At 34.0% G+C, this 18,957-nt stretch overlaps 1 protein-coding gene across 1 annotated transcript; it reads right to left on the reverse strand.

Annotated features, from left to right (window-relative positions):
• Positions 1-9,014: 9,014 nt before the first annotated feature.
• On the reverse strand, positions 9,015-15,645 carry LOC137725318 (protein ROOT HAIR DEFECTIVE 3 homolog 2-like). Its single transcript, XM_068463965.1, has 23 exons — positions 15,351-15,645; positions 15,115-15,270; positions 14,960-15,026; positions 14,735-14,837; positions 14,530-14,600; positions 13,962-14,025; positions 13,810-13,875; positions 13,650-13,697; positions 13,506-13,568; positions 13,344-13,400; positions 12,982-13,140; positions 12,824-12,892; positions 12,638-12,729; positions 12,310-12,388; positions 11,621-11,786; positions 11,415-11,539; positions 11,045-11,307; positions 10,869-10,965; positions 10,606-10,776; positions 10,418-10,522; positions 9,852-9,946; positions 9,630-9,726; positions 9,015-9,431 (listed from the first exon to the last, which is right to left on the reverse strand). The coding sequence occupies exons 2-23, from the start codon at positions 15,260-15,262 to the stop codon at positions 9,138-9,140; spliced, it is 2,499 nt and encodes an 832-aa protein (XP_068320066.1). The 5' UTR covers positions 15,263-15,270; positions 15,351-15,645; the 3' UTR covers positions 9,015-9,137.
• Positions 15,646-18,957: the final 3,312 nt, after the last annotated feature.

Here is an 18,957-nt window from a genome sequence, read left to right on the forward strand (position 1 = left end):
CCACTGCCATTTCTTCAATTTCTTCTTCTTCACCATTTTTCTAAGAAAAACCACCAAATAAAATTGCAAAGGGAGAGTTCCCGGAAGCCAAAAAGAAGAACCCCACAAAAACAAAACCCAAAACGAAAAACACAAATACAAACCCAGAAAATTCAAGAAATTAGAGAATTTTTTTTTTTTTTTTAAATTAGAGAAATTAAATTTTCAAAAATTCAAGAAGTGGCCATTTGAAAATTCGCCCAGAACTCCGGATTTTCGAAATCCTCCATAATATTAATTGAAGAATGGAAGTTCATTACAGTCAAATTTTTTTCTTTTTCCTTCCCCTTTTTTTTCCCATTTTCTGGGTTACCACCACTTCTACAGATTCGCTTCCCCGATGTGTGTCAACCTCTACACCTTCTCATTTCCGTCTCCGTCCGTTCGGTTCTCCATCAACCACCATTCGATTTCTACCAACCATCATTCGAATCGACCCACTGCCGTTTCAAAGAAAACCGGACCGATTTTGATGCCGAACAAGACATGTATGTGCTCGCCGTCGTCGTAGCCAGGTCATTTCGTTGCAACCTCCACAAGAACCAGGGAGGGAGTCAAAACACCGGATCTTTCCCCTCGAACAGATTGAATATGTGCCGATCTGATATGACGAACTCGCTGGTCCGAATCGGTGGACTCGAAAGCGGCGGATGGACGAGGAAGAAGGGGGACGAAGGAGGACGAGGAAGAAGGGGGACGGATGAGGGAGTGAAGGGGACGAATGAGGAAGAGGGAGGAGGGAGGAGGGAGGAGGGAGGAGGGGGAGGAAATGAACAGAGCTTTTTTTTCTTTTTTTTAATAAAGTTTAATTGTTAAATAAGAATTAGTAATTTATTATTAATTATTTATTTATTTATTCAAGATGGCAAATGAGTGGGCCCCACTCCTATCATGTCATCATTTAACAGCTAAATTGACAGAAAATTTAACGGATGTCTGACATTGCAACAAATTCATATGTTGAGATATAACATTACAATGTTTAAAACATGAAGTATGAAATTGTGGTTCGATTGATAGTTACTGTAATTTTATGTAATTTACCCTATAATATATTTTGTCCAAGTTGCATGATCATATGGCGGCCACTTTTTTAATTTCGCACCCGGAGTTGGCCAAGACTTTGATCATGTTAGTTGAATTGTATACTGTAATATTACACGTTGAGCTGCTTTAGTGTTGAAATATTTATGTACAATTCTAGATTGTTAATATTTTTTCTGGTTTAAAAATCAAGGGATTGACATATGGATTAACATTCTTGCTCAGTTGGTCAATTACTGTAATTAGAGTGGAAAATGAAAATTTTAAAGTGCCAATATAATATTTTATTGTTTTAAAATTAATAGTCACTTTTTTCTTTCTTTAACAAAAACATGGAAATGTACATTGAAATAAGTAATTATCAATAGCGTACTACATAATTTTCTCATCTATACAGCCAGTTGTTACGAAATTTCTTACGTCTTAATTGGGACTAAGATAATTTTGTATGTATATAAACAACTTGCTTTATTTCGGTCCATATATTTGCTACCAACGTCTTAATTGGGATGGCTAAAGTACTTTTGTATGTATATAAACTTGCTTTCTCTTAGTCCATATATTTGCCAATAACATCTTAATTGGGACTAAGATACTTTTGTTTGTAGGTAAACAACTCGATTTCTCTCAATTAATATGTTTACTGGAAACGTCTTAATTGAGATTGACATACTTTTGTACGTAGACAACTTGCTTTCTCTTAGTCTATATATTTGCTAGTAACGTCTTAATTAGGACGACTTAGGTAATTTTGACTTGTTTTCTCTCGATCTATATATTCGCTAGTAACGTCTTAATCGGGATGACTAAGATAATTTTGTACATATGTAACAACTTACTTTCTCTCTATCTATATATTTGCTAGCATAACATCTTAATTGGGACTTTAATATTTTGTATGTATGTAAACGACTTTGCTTTCTCTCGGTCTATGTATTTGTTCGCATCTAGAAAAATTCGTAGTTGCATACCATACCAGTCAACGAATTAAGATCCAACTTTTGAGTCTTGACTAATAGTATCAATTATAATGTTCTGACAGACAAATTCGTATTACATAATTTTTCACTTTTTTTTTCAAAAATTATATAGAAATGTATATGGCTATAACTTTTTATCTAATTATTTGTTATTTTTGGATTAATTTTCAATTTTAGGTTTATATGTTACTGATTTTGTTTTTCTGTCTCTAAAATTCATCTTCACTCCCTAACAAAAAAACACTACCTTAATTTAAGAATAACAGACGTCGAAGAAAACATACAAAATCACAATAAAACAATTAGCATTTAAATAGGAAAAGAAAGATTCCGATATTTATTTTATTCCTTAAGAAAAGCTTCAAGGTCCAAAATCTCCGAATTTTAAAGCTGAATCCGACATATATTCTAATGTTTTTAACTGTGAGGCATAAAACTGTAGATCTCAAAGCCAACAGTTTTCATTCGTTCAAAAAGAATAAACAAACAACCAGTACAAAATCATGGACTTTATTATCTTCACTGTTCAAAAACTCTCAAAACTTTTTATGTTCGAAGCCCTCTTTTTACTGAGGGATCCAATTAAATTTAAAATTTGTGCAAAGAATCTTTGGCAACCCCAAACGAATTGTAGACTGAACGAATAACTAGATTAATGGTAAAAATTGAAAAGCCAATATCCAAACTCATAATCTATGTTTCATCAAACTGTGAGCATCATTGTTCTCGGGTTTGAGATTGGAAGATGGTGATGTTCGTAAACTTGTAAAGAGCCAACCAACGAGTGAGACATTATTTACACCATGCATCCATTGACATATGGACCCGTGAGGTGTACAATGGTGTGCAGTGCAGGGGAAGGGATAATGTAGCTGAAAATACAGTTTAGTATACAAAGTGCCATAATATAATTAGGTGATTTTTTTTTTTTTTAAGTTTTCAATCAATTGTATTATTACACTTTATGTATCGAAATGTGTTCTGGGACATAAAAAAATCTCTAGCATCCATAGACCTTGCAACAAATGGCAAAGCAGCAGATACTCACCAAGAATGAGGTCAAACTTGGTAATTTATCCCATGAAAGTCTGCCATTTTCTCAGTTAGCAAAAATTCTAGGATAATACTTTGTACTCACTAGAATACTGAATACCCTATATAATATTTTTCAATTTGACTTAAAATCATAGACATATTATTTAAAGGGAAATTTTATTTGAACCTATATTTTGTATCTCAATATCCAGCTTACTTTTTGTACCCACATTGTATTTAATTTATCTATCATTATCTATTTACGCCCAACGTTATTTCCGAAAGCGCCCTTATTTATCAAAACTCAACTCAATCAAGCTTCTTTTTACACATAACTCAATCTACATAACAATAATAAAAAAAATAGAACCCTAACCAGTCCATCATCTCCATGGAGCAAAGCCCCTTCTCTATCTTTCTTTGAAAAAATCCTTCCATCTCCCATGGTTGTCATTTTGCACCCCCATCTACTCCTTCGTAGTCATCCAAACCTCTTCCTCTTCCTTTTCTTCATCATTTGACATCTCTAAATTTCTAGAGCACTAATTAGCTTAATAATTGGTATGTGTTCAACGGATTGGTTCGATTTTTACGTATTGATTCCTTTTTCAATTCAATTAAATGAGCTTCTGGTTAGAGTGTTTAATGAGTTTGGTAGGTTTCAAGTAAATGAGAATCTTCTAGACTCTATATTCCTATATGTGGTAGAAAAATGGGTGCGTCCATGATAAGTTTTGATAGATCAATGAACATTTTTAACCGTGGATATTTATTAGATACAAAAATTGCAGACAATAATTCCCATTACATTGAACTGTGGATAAAAAGTATATCGCCTTTGCACGTTTTAAAGGCGAACTCATAGCTAAGCAGTTTTTATTGTGGAACAAAACTTCGGTAATTGATCTAACCTGGATGTGTAACTGAGTTTATGCATTTTAATGATTAAACTGATAAATATTTCAACCACATATGGATTTAATATCGTAGTATCTTTTAGCCTCTATATGCCACAAAAGTTGTGGACAAAAATTCACAATACATAGAATTGTGGTAAAAAGGTATATTGCCTTTGCACGTTTTATGGGTAAACTCATAGGTAAGCAGTTTTTATTGTTGACCAAAACTTCGGGAATTGATCTAACTTAAATGTATAATTGAGTTTATACATTTTAATGATTAAATTCATAAATATCTTGCTCGCATATGAATTTAATATTGTAGTGTCTTTTAGCCTATATATTGGTATCTATGGCTAAAAAATGGGTACGTCCATGAGAAAATTTTGTAGATCGATAAATATTTTCAATCTGAATATTTATTTGATACCATAAATTATAAGTCTATTCGCGAAAGTCTAAGTCAATGCCACATACAATATTTGTTAAGATATATTTAGGGAACTGTTATTAGCACTCCAAAAATCTCATTCTACACTTTGCGCAACTGTATTTTTTTTTCTAATTATAGAAAGTTTGGAGTGTCAAAAGAGATTTTTGGAGTGCTAATAACAATTTTCTATATTTATATACATTTTATTTTAGTTTGGAAGTCGACTTCCTTTTTTTTCTTTCTTTTTTCTTTATCAAGTTGGGAGTATCAGTGACTATGACCCTATGCAACTAGTTGTTGATTCATTTTGAATAATCAACATTATTTCTTACAATGTCTTGGGCATATGAATAACAGAAAGAAAATGGTCATGATACAAGCTAAATAAGAGTAGTACTAATTAGTAAACAACATGTGCATGATGTTTGCTTATAACCAAGTGGTATGAAGGGACAAATGTGTATGTTTCATGCATGACTTGGAATAGTATTAGTAAAGTCACACATGACAATCAACTTGTTGGCACCTACCACAGTGGTGAAAGTGTTGTGCTCTTGCATGACGGTCTGGGTTCGAATTCTGTTAGTAACTAATCTAAGCTATAGCTTGACTTAAAAAAAAAAAAATAGAAATGTATGTAGTGGATAAACACAATCTCAAAATTTAATTAAACTCACATAACAATAAATAAAGACATTATCACAACTTAGGGGTGGTGAGCAATCCCATTAAAATATAACTTAATATATACGTATTGAAAATAAAAACAAATTCATGCAAAATCTCCCGACGAAAATTCATGCAAAATCTCCCGACGACTAATACTATTCCAAGTTATGCATGAAACATACACATTTGTTCCGTTATGCCACTTGGTTATAAGCAAACAGCATGAATTTACTAATACTGTTCCAAGTCATGCATGAAACCTACACATTTGTCCCTTCATGCCACTTGGTTATAAGCAAACAACATGCACAAGTTGTTTACTAATTAGTATTACTACCATTCAGCTTGTATCATGACCATTTTCTTTCTGTTATTCATATGCCCAAGACATCGTAAGAAATAATGTTGATTATTTAAAACGAATCAACAACTAGTTGCACAAGGTTACACTTAGTGATACTTCCAACTTGATAAAGAAAAAAAAAAAAAAAGGAAGTCGACTTCCAAACTAAAATAAAATGTATATAAATATAGAAAATTGTTATTAGCATTCCAAAAATCTCATTTGGCATTCCAAACTTTCTCATTTGGAGTGCTAATAACAGTTCCCTAAATATGTCTTAACAAATATTGTACGTGGCATTGACTTAGACTTTCGCAAATAAGACTTATAATTTCTCGTATCTAATAAATATCTAGATTGAAAATATTCATCGATCTACAAAATTTTCTCATAGAGGTACCCATTTTTTTGCCACAGATGCCAATATAGAGGCTAAAAGACAATACGATATTAAATTCATATGTTATAAAATGCGCAGATTTTACAATCTAATTCCTCGAAACATAACCAACCTATAATTTGTAAAACCAGGCGCTGAGCTAACCCATTTTCTCTGCCATTGCAGTCTTCTTCCCAGTTTCTTTACTTTCTTCATAAGGACACGAGAAGAAGAAAAAAAAAAAAAACCAATCTTTTCCAACTATCATGGAATGAAAAGAAAAAAAAAAAAAATTCTAATTTCAAAAACATAGTTAAAATCATATTGATCCCTAACTGCATCTTAATTGAGAAAATCCACCCACGATCTAAATGTCAGGCTACTGCTTGTCAAGGTAGAAGAAGAGAAAAAGAAAGCAAACATACAGACAATTTAATATATTTTTGTGATATTCAATTTTGTTGTTAGTCAAAGTAGATACTATAATTCATTTTTATTGCTAAAATATTAGCATCCACAATGTTTTTTTGTTTACCATTCATATTCTTATGAAGAAAGGAAAGAAGCATCCATCCACAACCATTCGTATTTTGCTGAACACGAGAAAATCATTGTGGTAGGATTTAAGTGCTATATTTTATATTTTGATTTCATTTTTTTTCCTAATTTTCTATATTTATATACATTTTATTTTAGTTCGAAAGTCGACTTCCTTTTCTTTTTTTTTTCTTTTTTCCTTTATCAAGTTGGGAGTATCAGTGACCGTGACCCTATGCAACTAGTTGTTGATTCGTTTTGAATAATCAACATTATTTCTTACAATGTCTTGGGTATATGAATAATAGAAAGAAAATGGTCATGATACAAGCTAAATAAGAGTAGTACTAATTAGTAAACAACATGTGCATGATGTTTGCTTATAACCAAGTGGTATGAAGGGACAAATGTTTATGTTTCATGCATGACTTGGAATAGTATTAGTAAAGTCACACATGACAATCAACTTGTTGGCACCTACCACAGTGGTGAAAAAGTGTTGTGCTCTTGCATGACGGTCTGGGTTCGAATTCTGTTAGTGACTAATCTAACATCTAACTTACTACTGATATAGCTTGACTTAAAAAAAAAAAAAAATCGAAATGTATGTAGTGGATAAACACAATCTCAAAATTTAATTAAACTCACATAACAATAAATAAAGACATTATCACAACTTAGGGGGTGGTGATCAATCCCATTAAAATATAACTTAATATATACGTATTAAAAATAAAAACAAATTCATGCAAAATCTCCCGACGACTAATACTATTCCAAGTTATGCATGAAACATACACATTTGTCCCTTTATGACACTTGGTTATAAGCAAACATCATGAATTTACTAATACTATTCCAAGTCATGCATGAAACCTACATATTTATCCCTTCATGCCACTTGGTTATAAGCAAACAACATGCACAAGTTGTTTACTAATTAGTATTACTACCATTCAACTTGTATCATGACTGTTTTCTTTCTGTTACTCGTTATGACACTTGGTTATAAGCAAACATCATGAATTTACTAATACTATTCCAAGTCATGCATGAAACCTACATATTTATCCCTTCATGCCACTTGGTTATAAGCAAACAACATGCACAAGTTGTTTACTAATTAGTATTACTACCATTCAACTTGTATCATGATTGTTTTCTTTCTGTTATTCATATGCCACATTGTAAGAAATAATGTTAATTATTCAAAACGAATCAACAACTAGTTGCACAAGGTCACACTTAGTGATACTTCCAACTTGATAAAGAAAGAAAAAAAAAGGAAGTCGACTTCCAAACTAAAATAAAATGTATATAAATATAGAAAATTGTTATTAGCATTCCAAAAATCTCATTTGGCACTCCAAACTTTCTATAATTAGAAAGAAAAATACACTTGTGCAAAGTGTAGAATGAAATTTTTTTAGTGCTAATAACATTTCCCTAAATATGTCTTAACAAATATTGTACGTGGCGTTGACTTAGACTTTCGCGAATAAGACTTATAATTTCTCGTATCTAATAAATATCTAGATTGAAAATATTCATCGATCTACAAAATTTTCTCATGGAGGTACCCATTTTTTTCCCACAGATACCAATATAGAGGCTAAAAGACAAGACGGTATTAAATTCATATGTTATAAAATGCGCAGATTTTACAATCTAATTCATCGAAACATAACCAACCTATACTTTGTAAAACCAGACGCTGAGCAAACCCATTTTCTCTGCCATTGCAGTCTTCTTCCCAGTTTCTTTACTTTCTTCATAAGGACACGAGAAGAAGAAGAAGAAAAAAAAAAAAAAAAAACCAATCTTTTCCAACTATCATGGAATGAAAAGAAAAAAAAAAATTCTACTTCAAAAACATAGTTAAAATCATATTGATCCCCAACTGCATCTTAATTGAGAAAATCCACCCACGATCTAAATGTCAGGCTACTGCTTGTCGAGGTAGAAGAAAAGAAAAAGAAAGCAAACATACAGACAATTTAATATATTTTTGTGATATTCAATTTTGTTGTTAGTCAAAGTAGATACTATAATTCATTTTTATTGATAAAATATTAGCATCCGCAATGCTTTTTGTTGACCATTCATATTCTTATGAAGAAAGGAAAGAAGCATACTTGCACAACCATTGCTCTTTTGCTGAACACGAGAAAATCATTGTGGTAGGATTTAAGTGCTATATTTTATATTTTGATTTCATTTTTTTTTTCCTAATTTTCCTGTGTAAGATACTACATGATTTTCAAGACCATGCAAAGCTCTAATTAAATTTATGTTTTCTGGGGCTCGATTTACCAATCTGATATGAATGTCGTTGTGTATATGAATCAGTAATAGATGATCCTAATTAATTTACCCTTAATTAGTAGAACAGATAATTATGAAAAATTAAAACAGAAGAATGAAAAAATAGTATTATATTTAAAATAAAAGAATGATAAAAAGTGGATTGTAGCACCACTCAGCAAAGTCCATTGGCAAGCTGAACCCCGCACAAGTTTTTTTTCATTTGTTTTACTGACAATACTAATATGAAGAAAAAGTTGTCAAGAAAAAGAGTCAATGTTAGAACGCGCAGATTTTACAATCTAATTCCTCGAAACAAAACAACTAACCTATAATTTGTAAAAGCAGGCACTGAGCAAACCCCGTTTATTTTAATTTCAAATTTTCAGTAACTACAAACAAGAAAGAAAACTATCGCACAAATGAGTAGCGACCTTAATCTGCTGCACATGGTACAAACAACGGAGATCATACATCATGAAGATTCAACTTCCTCAACGTTTGCCGTTCGCCTTTGTCTTAAAGGAGGGCTTGAGTATTCCATGCCGGTATCTGATGACGAGATATTGGATGACACTGAGGACTCCGGGAATGAGCTTGTTGCTGGATTTGGCTGAGGTGTTTCATTTCTATAACTCTGAGAAGAAAGAGAAACTGGCCGCCTTTGTGCTTCCGGTGTTTGATTGCCCTGAGCTTCTTCTGCGAGTTTTCTTAGAAGATTCATGACGGTTGGAAGAAACCTTGATGAGATAGACAGTATTCCTGACAGCTGGTAAAAACAAACAACGGAAACTAAAATTAGAAACTGCTTCAATCAAGAAAATTACAATGTGATGAGAGACTAAACAAAAAGGCCAGCCCCGAGTGAAGTCTCTATCAAATGAAGACCACCAGCTGTTGTATTCCACGTTCAATCCCAATTTTACACTCTACCGAGACAAAAAAAAAAACTCAGTTTTATACTTACAGCGCCATGCTGGAACTGTCCCGTAATGTCCATCTGTACCCATAAGGCCTTTGAAAGTAAAAATGCAACAAATAGAACCATGAGGTAGAGAGGGTTCCTGTTTCATTTGAAGAAAAAAGGCACAGTGATTAACAGATGTGCAAGACATTAGGGTCTGGACACTTGAAAATGTCCAAAACCTAAAACTCGCAAAAGGAAACAAAAAAGAACGAAAGTAATTACTTTAAAAGCATCATAAATTCGTTAAAACCAAGAACGATCATCGCCATTATAGCCCATGGAGGAGGTAACCAGTTGTTACTCTGCTTGTGAGCCTCCTGAAAGTACAAAAGCAAACAACATCATGATAGAGCAGAGCTATAAGCATAAAGATAGGGAGCTCGTTGCAAAAATAGTATTAGGATGCTAGGATTTTTCTTTGTAGAAAAAACAAGAATACACTGGACTTGATTATAAGTTGGTCCTATCTGACTAAACCGTTCCCAAGTCAAGAATCAGCGCGATTTTCAATATGAAGTGTTTCCATATTTTTGGTTTCACTACTAAACTAAATCAAATTTACATAAGAACTCCCACCCAAAATGTCATCCGAGGACAATGCATGTGTCCTATTTCCACGTTCCTCCCACCAGTTGTTCATTACTTTTGCAGGAACATGTTCCAATATTCATATTTTCATAATCCAAATCTTTAAAGAACATTTTATAAAAGACAATCCATTTATTCGGGATGCAACTCTGATAAACGATATAAACAAAATAGACTACTGAAGTTAAACTTAAGTATACCTGTGCCGCAATAGCTTGAGTGACGCTATATTCAGTCTCTGCTTTGAACTGCCTCCACAATGACTTGCACTGTACTGGGGTAATTAAGGTATCCTTTGAAGAAACCTAGTTCAGAGTTAACCTTAATAAGTAAGGATTTCATCATAGAAAAATTTTACATAAAAACCAAACCCATAAATTAATGGTACCTCTTCCCAAGAGCTTGAGGCAAGAGGATCTGTAGAAGGTCCTAGTGTCCTATTTTGTGAAGATGAAACAGTAACAGTCCCGTCCACCAGAGAAGAAACGAGGACATTTTCAATATTATCAGGCTTCTCATCCAAGCGAATGGCAGCCATGGTCGACAAAAGCTTCAGAGACTGTAAGAAAGAGATGATCAAACAACTAAAACATCACTTTTAAGTCACAAAGATAGATAACATGTACTTCCACAAAAGTTCCCAATGATTACCGCAGTTCGTGCATCCTTGGTAATACTTCTAATGTCTTCGTTCCCAGTCCAAACCCTAGGCATTGAATCGCTGTCATAATTGAACACTGCGGCAAACCTGAGAAATGACAACAGAAGTGATCAGCAACCAAAATAACAACGTAAAAAAGAAAAGAAGATTTTTAACAAGTTCCTACCGATCCTTCATGTGGATTATAATTTTCCCAGCCTCTTCTCTTGCTTTTGTCTCCACCACATTTCTCGCATAATCCTTCAAATGCTGCTTCATTTTGACAACCGTTTCATTGTCCAACTCAAAATTGGCAACTGCAGTTGAGAACTCCGAAACTGCAACTTTGGTCTCACGATTAAGTAGTTTTCGTATCGAAGCCCAGGTGTCATTTGCACCAGTTTCCAGTAGAGCCTCTACAGGACCGCTTAAAGACGAAGAAAGTTTTTTCTGAAAAATAAAGGGTATTTGCATTAAGAAATTTGAATAACTATGAGCCTAACGTTATAAGTATACTCCTAGAATAACCAAGACTTTGATAATTATCAGAGCACTACCTCATAGTTGGAATTCAATTCTGCCAGTTTTGCACTACAAACCGATGATGCATGTGCATCTATATCACGTCGAAGCTTTTCCCGGACTTTTGAAGCATCCCAATTAGCTTGTTGTATGGCAGCATCTGAAGGGAGAAACATGTTAAAAGTAATGAAAGAAATATTTTGGTTGACAAACATGTTGATTAGCTAAACAAATCTATTACCTGCACATCCTTTCTCAAACTCAAGCATAGAAGACTGAGCACAGGTATGAACAGATGAAGCAAATCCTTCTCCTTTGTTCAATGACTGCTCCAGCCTCACTTGAAAATCTTCAAGGGCTTTAGAACGTAGGTGTCCGAGCATGGCCAAGTACGCAGGGTAAACAAACTGGAAAATTCAGAGGAAAGCAAGATTTAAACAAAAATAATAACTCACATTAGTGGCAGCAACGAATTTACAAAGTTGACCACACCAAGTCGAACAGACCCTTTAACCAGTTTTATTTTGAAATTTGAAGATAATCTGAAGTATAAGGCTATGTTACTTTTCGTGTATTACATAACAAGCAAGCTCTATTTGTCCTCTCAGTTTCTCAGTGTGAGATTAGGGACTTTAAGCTTCTGGTAATGTAATTCGATGGAGTTATGCTCCGGTAATGATGTTTAGCTGTTGATTTAAGCATAATTCTTTGATAGCAATACTTGAAGGATAAAGTTTATGTTGCCAAACCACTTCATTATCATGGTGTTCATTCTGAGATTGAGGCCAACAATAACACGGTATATGAAACTGACAACCCAACTAAAACCACTACTAATCACAACTTCCTTATGTTGCAAAAATTGTCTAAGAAACTGAAAACTTAACTATACCCTCTGTTAAATTAGAGAGACAGAGAGAGTAGACATACATCCAATGCTTTTGACTCCAACAGTTGTCGTTTTGAGTTCCTTACACCTTCATCAAAGTAGATGGCCTCCATGTCATACCTATGATGCATAAGCGAGATCAAGACATACAAAATAAAGTCAGAACTAGAAACAGTACAAGCCCATAGAACAGTAACAATAAACCTTCCAACGAATAGAAAACACACAACAGGTAAGAATACATATAAACATTTAGTTTTAGTGGCAAAATTAAAACCCAAAAAAAAAAGGTGGACAGTGTAACATGTGAAAAATGCATTCAAGTTATATGATTGAATAAAAACATAATTAAACCAGAGTCAAACTTACTTGGAAAGATAGGTGACTAGAATGGAACTGAGCCTTTTACCAAAGCCTTGTACGGGACCAGTTTCAACAGCTTCTTGCAGTGCTAACCAACCCTAAATCGTGTTCACCCAAGTAATGACCAATAAAATTTTCTTGAATATGCTAGAAGTATAAGCATCTCAAAAATGGAGATAAATGACCACATACCTCATCATGGACCAACTGTTTGAATTTCTGGTTGGCAATCTCTTCACACCGAACCGTAGCAACCATAACCTAATTAAATCACACTATGCGTATATATTATATGCATATGAGAAGTGAAGACCACAAATTATCAATGGGAAGAAAATAAACTAACAAACCTTGTGAGCGGGAAGATCCAAGTCCTTGTTCTCTTTGATTACTTTCCAAATCTGTTGTGCACTAAAAGAAAATCCTGACGCAGGGACAACACCCCTTCTATCGCCAGCAAGCCCTCCTGGAGAAATAGAATGGAAAAAGCGCTGCCTCAGTTGAGCAACCTGCATCATAATAGCCATACCCGTAAGGTACCACTGTAAACTTTTACAATGAATGAAGGACATCAAACAATCATGTATACATAAATACACAATTCTTCAGTGGATGGCATGACACACCCCAGGAATCAAAATTATAAAATAGAAATGTGATGACATATAGGATTATTGGACATGATAATTGCTTCTGATAGTAGAGGGGTTACCTCCTCCTTAAACTTCTCCTCCTTCTCTTCATAACTGGACAAAGCAACTACTTCTACCTTCACATCGAAGAATGACGTATCAGAGACAACAAACTTGACTGATGAGAACATTATACAGAGCAAAGATGACCAGAGAATAGAGAAGAGTATAAGAGATCTCACAATAAAAAATTCACTCAATGGGGTGCTTTTATGGGCTTGGGGCTTCGGTACTCCATCCCATATCTGCAGAATTTACAATACTTAGAGATGTATGGGGAAAAGGAATAAAGTATAAAAGCCAAATAGAGCTGAAGACAAAAGTACCTTCTGTATATCTTCCCTTAGCATAGGTTCCAGGTATTCAAAAGGAGTCTAAACGAGCAGCCACAAACAAGAAAGTATTAATATGCAACAAGAAAATCATTTCATGAGGACAACATAATTAGACAGATCCTGTTAATATGCACACGCAGTACGCTCATACCTTTGTTTTATCACGTATAACAAAAAGTAATGTCGTTTTACGGGGGCTGAATAGGCGCATCATGACCTATACACATTCAAAAACCAGAACTTCATAACTTCGACAGTAAATGGTGAGTAGATGGTAGAGATGTAGGCATGGTTCTAGAGTACCTGAAAAACTGTTTTTAGTAAAGGTTTATTGGCAGCTTGCTCCCGACCAATATCATGACACCACCTGTATACAAAATCCAATCTCCACTTGATATATCTAAAAGTAATTTCAAATTACAGGTAAAAACGACGTATATTCTGTAAATTAAATTGAGCCTACATGTATTCTATATATCCTGGAAATTAAAATGTCAATTAACATTAGGATTCTGAACTAAAAGTTCATAACTAGAATAGCCCATGTTTTCGTGAAAGGTAAAACCCTAGTTGAACAATCAATGAGATGGTATCAGAAGCTTCTTTCCTAAGTATATAGATGATTGATAAACCAAACTCACACCGGCTTTGCCTTTCTAAAAGCCAACTGAACTAGATACCAATACATATGACAATCTTAAAATTGAACTAGACACCTCTACTAATTTGATATAACACTTACGGGAACAAGTTTAACATACAACCACCAACAAATTGGATCGACGACTACATATATATAGTCACTAACTATGCAAGTAATGTAGACTATCAGCCAGGTGACTCCAAGGCAAATAAAAAAACACAAGCTTACATATTTATCAGCACGATGTCTGAAACTGCCAAGGCAAATAGGGCGCTTTGTTTCTCGAATGTAGTATCATCCTGGAAAATAATAGAGTTACACAGGAAGCACGAACAGTTAATAAATCCGGGAAGTGTAACTATATAACATTTTGCAGCTCTTACTAAATCCTCCCTAGAAAAACACAATGGAATTCTAATGAAAATCTGATTACCTCGCCCCTCTCCCTCCCATCAGTCCCCTCCAAATCCATGGCAATCGTGCACGGCTCAATGCCAACACACTTGGCAATCCAAATACCCTTTGTAGTTTGGCTCCTAAAACAAATCCACAAAATCAGATAGTCCTCTCTCCCAAAAAGCACTTATTCCAAAAGCAAAAAAAAAAAAAAAAACAACCAAAATTGACAACACAATCAATTCCAAACTCAGAAACTAACCTTCCACTGTAAGCATCCATCTCCCTAAACTTAGTCCGAAACAAATGATTTAATAAAGTGCTTTTCCCTGTAAAATCAAAAGCCATAAGCACCAAAACCAAATTCACCAAAAACCTCAAAACTCAACCAAATCGAACAAAGTTTCAAACTTTTACCGCTGCTCTGCGGACCCATGATTGCAACAACCGCATAGGAGAGTCCGCACTCGGTAAGCTTCACCTCCTTCACGAACCTGTCGAGCCCATCTGCGTTAAATTCTCCATCACCATAGATAAGTTGTGTGGCGCAGCAATCTTCATCCATCCCAAAACCTTCAAAGTTTGCAACTTTCTTTCAGCCACCGACTTGTACACACACACACACACACACACACACACACACACACTTATACTTGAAGAGGAAGATGACCCAAGATTCTATATGCTTCCTTCGACCTCAAGGCTTCTGAATTAAGTACGAATCATAAGCTCTTTGCTGGTAGGGGAGGCAGAGCAAGTAAGAGAATAAAGAGAGAGAGAGGGTTCAATTTTTTTGTGGAGTATCGAGATCTCTCCTTCTTCTTTTTTTTTTTTTTTTTAATTTTTTAATTTTACTGGATTCAAGAAATATGGGCAACTTGTCGTTGAACTCGTTTCGATTATCGTTGGGGTCGGAAGCGGCGGATTCGCCACCTACCACTTCCCCGTACAGTGAAACGCCTTCGTGTTTATCGGTCACTTGTAAAAAATTAAGGTGTGCTATCACACATCTTTTTTTTATTTCTCACACAACTCTTATTATTTATGTCATTTGATTTTATTTAATTCATTCAATCCGACGGTCGAAAATTAAAAAAATATGTGAAAAGTAAAAAAAAGGTGTGTAGATATCACATCTCAAAATTAAATTAATTACTTGGGAAAATTTTATGTAAACATGTTTAAATATTGTAAATTTGGGAGTAACACAATCGATTTGTACCTCAATTTGTTAAAAGAATTCGTTTTTATTCTCGAAGATTTCAAGTTTTGTTTCCTCTCCCCCTATTTCAATAGGGAAGTGTTGTTGACATAAAATCACATTCTACACTCCTCACAAATGTATTTTCCTTCTAAATATAAAAAATTTGGAGTGTCAATAATAATTCTCTTTCAATACTGCTATGATCATAAAAATACAAATTGAAAAATATTTAAAAGTAGAGAAAATTAGATTACAAATTTTAAGACAAGACTTGCGTATTTTGAGGGCACTGGATTAAGACGTGCATGTTTTTCAACACCAAATTTTGAATATATTGAATTACAAAATTTAAGGAATGTACTACTTTAATTCCTTATTAGTAAAGTAATGTGATATTCACACATTCCTTGAATAAATTTTAGTATATACTTGTTGCGTGAATAACTTAAAGAGAAATACAACACGAGGAATGAACAATAATTTTTTGAGAGTGCCATAAAAACTCCCTTATAACAATTTATAATTTCATAATGTAGTTTTTTCTAGATTAAATTTTGGTTTGTATCCACAGAAAATCTTCTTTGTTACTTTTGTTTCAAATTTAAAATATATATACAAGTTAGTAAAAAGCCAAAAATGTCCCTAAAAACAAAGAATTTATACCAAAAACGAAGACTGAAAGGATATAAAATAATAATAAAAGTATCAAGGCCCAGATTTAAGTATGTTCTGCCTTGGGCACTGGGCCTTGTTATAAGTATGCAGTAGGGAGAAGTGGGCTCTTGGACCGAAGAAAACAAAAAAGATAGAGGTGGGCTTAGTATCTGATCTTATGGGTAATGGGTCGGGCTCCGGATTCTCAAGTCCCAATTTATTTTGGATAGAAAATTAGGAAAACTAATGAAAATGACTTGAAAACTTTGAATTTTAATGATAAGGATAAAATAAAAGGTAATGTGAATATTATCATGATTGACTTTTTAGTGTAAAAATGTGGTTTTTCGTTAAAGTGAACAGTATATGAGATTTTCGTTAAAGTACCCTAGAAAATTGAGGTTTTTGCGGATGTATCTTCTCAATTACCCAGGAGGATCCTCTCCGGATCCTTTTTATGAGGATCCTAAAGATTCTCAAATCGTATCCGTTTATTATATATCGTGCGTTCAATATTTATCAGGTAGTATTTATATTTAATTTAAAATAAAAGTATTTAAATTAATTTATAACCGCAGGATATACAATGAACGGATACAATTTGAGGACTCATGCCTTAATTACCTCTTCCTCTTTGACGAAAAAAAAAAAAAAAAAAAAAAAAAAACCTCTACCTCTTTTTTCTTGTTGGAATTCAATTACGTCTTCAACATTTATAAATAATAATCAATTACCTTCCTACTCGTTGTGCCAATCGGTAACGGCAACTCAACGCTCACACATGAAAACATTTTCGGCGGTCTATCATTTGATTCCGACTTCGACTCCGTTGAAGATGCCATTTTTGTACGCATAAACAAATTAGAAATGTAGAAAATGAAAGATTGTATAGAGTTTTGGTGGAAAGAGAAACAATGATTTAATTAGTATTTATAGAAAAAATTACAAGTAACCGTTGGAATTTTTGTTATTTGATTTTTTTCTTTAATTTTTTAGATTATCTTAAAAATATTATTACAAAAATATAATTAAAAATCATTAAATTAAGGTGAGAATTTGAAATAAACGTCTGAGATATGACCACGTGCTAAGTAGCCATCGTGGCGAGCACTCTCCAGCTAGGCGTGTGGAGCACACGCCTGGTGCAAAAAATTGAAAGGACTTGTTGACGTCAATGCCAAGGATTTAGGCTTGAACTCAGAATCGACATGATATCAGTCATGGTTGATGAGCCTTACAAACCAAAAAATGGGTGAAGTTATGTTTTGGGTTGAATTTGAGATTGAGCCATGACAACTTAACATGGGTGGATGTGCTCTATGAAAGCTCCAAGTTTTGGGGTTGTGTGGTAAATTAGTAAAGTTTTATAGGGTTTTCATGCGACATGGGCAATTATTATTTTAACATTCTTTTCATGCATGGCATAGCATGGGATTAAGGGACTAATTAAACTAAATCTAATTGATTAGGGTAGATTCTTAGTCATTTTTTAGGCTTTTGATGTAGATTTATCCTGCTATATATATCTTCTTCTTCTTCCCATGGAAAGAAAAATATAATGCTCGTCCTGTGCATTACCATTCACAACCATGCTCAACCCATCATTGCAAGAAATTAGTTCTTAACTCCCTAAAGCACATTTAAAGTCAATTATCGAATAAAGAAATCAAGATGTAATTATGTTTCAGTGAATACAATTAATCAGCACTGAAACAAGGCCCTAAAACTAAATTGAGCGTTCTTCTCATTATTTTATAACTGATAGTCATTATTAATTAACTCTTAATCTAATAATATTCATCTCACATGTTGTAAGAGGTTTAATTATCATATGATCTCATTGTTATAAGACGCTATTCCATCGATTTTCACGAAGCAGAGAGTCGTGTTGATTTCGGATCGTCATTTTTTTTATTTTCTCCATTATAATAGTTAAAAGAGGAAATGCAAGACTTCAGAAAAAGTTAAAGTGTGGAAATTGGAAATCACTTCCATTAGGGTTAGGGATCCTATTCTAGTATTCTCTTTACTTTTAGGCTTTTAGCTGCGATTAGGGTTAAAACGAAAATACAGAAAATCTACAATTTGTACGGGGATGATGATGAGAGTTGAGAGGCTACACCACGTGTAGGGGTGAGTGGTAGTCATGTATTGACCCTCTCTAATGCGAGCAGTTTGATGTCAGTTTGAATGGTGCTTGGCCTTTTCTTATAATGGTACTCTACCCTTACACAGTCTCTCTCTCTCTCTCTCTACCGTCACAGTCTCTCTCTCTCTCTCTACCGTCACAGAGTCTCTCCCTCTCTCTACCCTCACAGTCTCTCTCTCTCTCTCTCTCTACCGTCACAGAGTCTCTCCCTCTCTCTACCCTCACAGTCTCTCTCTCTCTCTCTCTCTCTCTC

This window comes from Pyrus communis, chromosome 2 (genome assembly GCF_963583255.1).
Source record: "Pyrus communis chromosome 2, drPyrComm1.1, whole genome shotgun sequence".
Lineage (NCBI taxonomy): Eukaryota > Viridiplantae > Streptophyta > Magnoliopsida > Rosales > Rosaceae > Pyrus > Pyrus communis.

Excerpts from the sequence above, each read along its gene's own strand:
- LOC137725318 (XM_068463965.1), bottom strand. The coding sequence starts at position 15,262 with ATGGATGAAGATTGCTGCGCCACACAACTTATCTATGGTGATGGAGAA. Across the intron at positions 10,777-10,868 it reads CCAAGGATGCACGAACTGCG|TCTCTGAAGCTTTTGTCGAC; the intron begins GTAATCATTGGG and ends TCTTTCTTACAG. Across the intron at positions 9,432-9,629 it reads GACAGTTCCAGCATGGCGCT|CTGTCAGGAATACTGTCTAT; the intron begins GTAAGTATAAAA and ends TGTTTTTACCAG.